The sequence below is a fragment of the Lactuca serriola genome, chromosome 4 (genome assembly GCF_051521515.1).
Source record: "Lactuca serriola cultivar US96UC23 chromosome 4, Lser_US96UC23_V15, whole genome shotgun sequence".
NCBI lineage: Eukaryota > Viridiplantae > Streptophyta > Magnoliopsida > Asterales > Asteraceae > Lactuca > Lactuca serriola.
Window position 1 is genome coordinate 86,324,658 of NC_136411.1, and position 1,299 is coordinate 86,325,956.

Genomic DNA, 1,299 nt, shown 5'->3' on the forward strand with positions numbered 1-1,299 from the left:
AAGAAAATTCAAAATCTTAAAACATTGGGTTGCCTCCCAATAAACGCTTCCTTTTTAGGAGTCATGACACAGATTCCTTCCCACTCTACGTTCTTACAGTAGGGAGTGAGATCTCCATTTTCTCCTTTTGCTCTTTCCACCTGAGCATGTATGCTTGAACTCATCGAATGTACGCGTTCTTTGAGTTTTCTTTCTTCTTTTAACTGGCGCTTTCTTCATGCGTGTGTTTCATTTCCTTGTTTTCCCTTTTCATCTTCATGCTCTTCTTTTCATCTTCCTTTTGATGTTCTTTATCTAACTCCATATTTGTAATAAATGAATTCTCTAATTTCTCACCCATTTCTTTGTCATTTATCTCCCCTTTGTCATCTAAATCAACTTCTTCTTCATCACTTTCTTCTTCCACTTGAGACCTGGGTGTAGTGAACGCGAACACCTCAAACATCATAGGAATTGAAGCTCTTGGTTTGGAACATTTTACTTTTGCTACATGCGGTTTCTCTTAAACCTTCAACTCTTCTTCTATCAATCTTTCAATCTCTTTTAGCTCATTAAGACTTTCTCCTTCCAAGTTATAACTCACTTTTGGATTCATTTCAAAAGTAATTTCTTCATCTTCCACTCGAAGTGTGAGATTTTAGTCATGAATGTCAACAAGGGATCTTGTGGTACTAAAGAATGATCTTCCCAAAATTATGGGAAGGTCTTAATTTTCTTTCATGTCTAGAACCACAAAGTCAACTGGAACAATAAATTTCCCCACTTTCACCAACAAATCTCCAATGATTCTACGTAGGTTAGTGATTGATTGATCCACCATTAAAAGTGTTATCTTTATGTTTTGGAGCCTTGGTAGACCAAGCTTCTCGTAGAAAGAATATGACATAAGATTAGTTATTGCCCCTGAATTTGCTAAAGAATTTATTGAAGTGGAATTTCCAAATTCATGAGGCAAAGTAAGTTGGCCTTGATCTCCCATTTTGAATGGCAACCCATTGATGATCGCAACAGAACAAAACTCATTAAGCATGATTGTGGATGTTTTTTCTAACTCCTTTCAATTAGTCATCACATCTTTAGCAAACTTATGGTTAATGGCTCAAGACGGGAATGGTAAAGGAGGCTGATACGAATTTAAAGGAAAAGAATTTTTATTTTCCAATGACCACGACGTAGCATGGTCACCACGACATGGTGAATCATCAGAATGTGACTCATATTTTGCTTTGATCTTCTCTTCTTCCAACTGTTGACCGGTGGTGGTTGTCGAGGCCAACAAAATAAACAACCTAAATGTTA

The 1,299-nt window shown here is 36.7% G+C and overlaps 1 protein-coding gene across 1 annotated transcript; it reads right to left on the reverse strand.

The window, feature by feature from the left end:
- Positions 1 to 706: 706 nt before the first annotated feature.
- On the reverse strand, positions 707 to 1,030 carry LOC145098581 (uncharacterized). Its single transcript, XM_079036210.1, has one exon. It carries the CDS (start codon positions 1,028 to 1,030, stop codon positions 707 to 709), a length of 324 nt encoding a protein of 107 aa, XP_078892336.1.
- Positions 1,031 to 1,299: the final 269 nt, after the last annotated feature.